This window comes from Zerene cesonia, chromosome 19, assembly GCF_012273895.1.
Source record: "Zerene cesonia ecotype Mississippi chromosome 19, Zerene_cesonia_1.1, whole genome shotgun sequence".
Taxonomy (NCBI): domain Eukaryota; kingdom Metazoa; phylum Arthropoda; class Insecta; order Lepidoptera; family Pieridae; genus Zerene; species Zerene cesonia.
In genome coordinates this window covers 299,834-303,223 of record NC_052120.1, presented here as the reverse complement: position 1 = coordinate 303,223, position 3,390 = coordinate 299,834, and the positions used below count along the sequence as shown (strand labels likewise).

Genomic DNA, 3,390 nt, shown 5'->3' with positions numbered 1-3,390 from the left:
ACACACACACACACACACAAACCGATAACCAAACACCATTTTATCATGATAAATAATTTACACTATCTTCAAAATGTGGTAGAAACTAATGAGTGTAATAAACACAATTGAAATATATAATTTTACCTATTGACACGACATTTGAAATTCAACGTAATGTGATCTCACATACACAAAGACAGAAACAAAATACAATAATATTATGTGTACATTATGCATGCCAAATGTGAAGAAATTTTATAATTTTATTAATTAACAAAATATAGTGAAACGGTCGCCCCGTGACCGATCAGATGTATGTAAGTGAGAATGGATCTTTAGATTTAAGATGTTTCCTTGCCTATGTATAAAAGCAATAAGCGTATGGAGTCTTCCTGAAAACATATTTATGTATGATAATTTATGGTCAATAATTAATGGATTAAAGTTTTATTGCTTATCTGTACATAATTTAGATTAAATTTTATATTTTAATACCAGAGGCATTACAATACGTACGGAGAAGTAATTTTGAAACATTCCACTATTTTTATTGCTCAATGAAATCATTATGATGTATACAAAAAAATTCAGTATTTACAAGACACAATGAAACTATTTTTAGAAAAAAACTCGGTACAATATAATTGATTGTTTTGTAATAATTTACATGATTAAATTTAAATTATATTATATACTTCCATATAAGATAATTACTCCTAAAATTATTGTCTTTAAAAGACTCTAACTGGCAGCAATATAAATGTGCTAAGTATGATTAAGGTGGTTTAAAGTTGGAATGATTGTTAAAGATAAATAAAAATAGGAAAAACATTGTTTTTTATTTTTCATCCTACAAATTCTCATTAAAATATATTAAAAGCTATCCTTCTGTTTACGACCTACCGTCATTTGATTTTATATTTTTGTTCACGCGAATTGTGATATTATGCTGTGTCATTGTGTCGTCTTAGCGTTGAATATTGCACACATCTATTACGATCTATAATTTGAGTTGAAAGTTAATATAAACCTGTGTTATTGGAAGAAATGTGTTTATTGCTCATTGTTAACATTCAAGTTTAAGTAATTAAACAGAAAGTTCATAAGTATGCAGTTTATCATTTAAATTGGTTAACAAAGAAAACGTAGATGCAAGCCATCAGCGATATATAAAGAGGGAATGTATCGCTTCCGTCGGAGCCTCCATTGAGTGAGGCAGAACCAGATGCTGAAGAAGCAACAGCATCTACATCAACACAGGTAAAAAATATTAATAATATTAGAGCCTGCTTTTCACGTTTCAGTGGACAAGTTTTACTTGCCACCGCATTAGTTAATGCCAGGTCATACACAGGCTCATTGATCACGCTAAGATGTCTCATTGATCAAGGATCGCAGGCTTCATTTTTTGTTAGGAGATTTAGTGTTAGAGGATGATCTTCCACCTGGAAGATGGTTATATGGTATTATAGTTAAAAAAACATCCCGGATTGGACGGAATTACGCGAGTTGTCAGTCTGAAATGTAAAAACAATGTAATTGAACGTCCTATTTCTAAATTGTGTTTTTTACCAATTACCAACTAATGTTGATTTTTCTGTTGTCTCTCTCGAGCCTCATATGTTTGCATTAAGAAGCATGTAATTTGGTAATATTATATTTTGTATTTTTTTGTTTTTATGTTAAATTCTCATCCAGATTTTTGTTATTTTTAACGTTTTAAATGGTTGTATTAAGGAAAATTTTGAAAATTTGTCCTTGGTGGGCTGTATGTTTACGACCTACCGTCATTTGATTTTACATTTTTGTTCACGCGAATTGTGATAGGCTTTGTCATTGTGTCGTCTTAGCGTTTGAATATTGCACACATCTATTGCGATCTATAATTTGAGTCGAAAGTTAATATAAACCTGTGTTATTGGAAGAAATGTGTATATTGCTCATTGCTAACTTTCAAGTTTAAGTAAATAAACAGAAAGTTTATAAGTATGCAGTTTATTATTTAAATTGGTTAACAAAGAAAACGTAGATACAAACCATCAGTGATATATAAAGAGGGAGTGTTGTTCACCTTCCGTCCGCGGCTACCCCGCGTAGTTAAAGGAAAACCCGTATAGTTCGCGTTGCCGTGAGATTTACGGGACAAAACCTATTCTATGTGTTTTTCGGGTCTAACTCGATGCCAAATTCCATCTAAATCGGTTCAGTAGTTTGGCGTGAAGAAGCGAGTTACTATCGCACTTACAATAGTAGTTAGAAATTATTTAATGCATAACATGGTAGTCACCGCTACACGCATATTGAAACACAAGAAATCATGAAAATTTGTGTATCCGTAAGTTATAATCGATTGGGCAAACTGCCCCGCATCACGTCATATATATGTTGGCGTCGGACATTTTAAAATTTCATTAATTACAATCCTATAATCGTTCGCGTTTATTTGAACTTTGACAGCTAAAATTGTCAAATATAGATTGTGCAAGATTTGGCGCGAGTGGTTGGCGATGCTTCTTGTTAAGGAAATATAAACTTAATGTCAATGTCAAGTGATGTTTACTATAATTTAAATAATTTTTAATTACAATAGAGATTGTGGGTACATCACAGTAACATAACAGATTGTTTGTGTAAGAGCAAGAACCAACTGGTAGAAGAGATCATGGTGCTATACTTATGTAATTGAAGATCTAATAGAAATAAATTGTAATGATCATGGAAGAGTGTCTTATTATCTTTGAAACCCTGAGATTCCAACACATATACGTTATAATACTGTATCGTTCTGTTATTGTTTCAATTCAAAGTATTGTTGGTATAAGATTCTATAAATAAAACATTTGTATTACTATATATTTTATTATACCTATAGAAATTAGGTAACATAAAGTAAGAATACATAGATTATATTAGGAATCTAGAAACATAATAAAAATGATCACATGATATTCTTAAAAAAAGTACCATCAAACAATAACCGATTAACAAGCAATTAAAAACTTAGATCTATCTTCTACCAATTTTCATAGGTTTGATCTTTTCGTATTTAACTTGTGTTCCACTCATACCAATGCAGTAAGTGAAGTCTTGTATAGCCTCCAGTTCCCCACTCCTACATGGCATCGGATTTCCCTCCACCATAACTTTGACCAATCCAACTTGAGTTTTGCATTTTAAACTTTCTTGGTATCGTATCACCTGTAATAGTTTTACTAGGCTTTCATGTCCCAGGTTATTATAGGACAGATTAAGGTAGGAGAGACTCAGGTTACCGATAGAATATGAATAAGCATCTTTACGTATCGTGTCTCTCGCACAAAACGTTTCATTGTTCGGACCGAGGAGATCAAAGGTCATTTTTTGTGCTTTTGCTGCAATATTTTCTGTTGGAGAGAGTGCTTCGAAATT

At 31.7% G+C, this 3,390-nt stretch overlaps 1 protein-coding gene across 1 annotated transcript in view; it reads right to left on the bottom strand.

Annotated features, from left to right (window-relative positions):
• Positions 1 to 2,988: 2,988 nt before the first annotated feature.
• Positions 2,989 to 3,390, bottom strand: part of LOC119834275 — a 2,440-nt gene continuing 2,038 nt past the window's right edge. The window contains exon 3 of the mRNA XM_038358611.1: positions 2,989 to 3,292. Within this exon, the coding sequence (XP_038214539.1) occupies positions 2,989 to 3,292 (304 nt within the window). The remainder of the gene's footprint in view (positions 3,293 to 3,390) is intronic.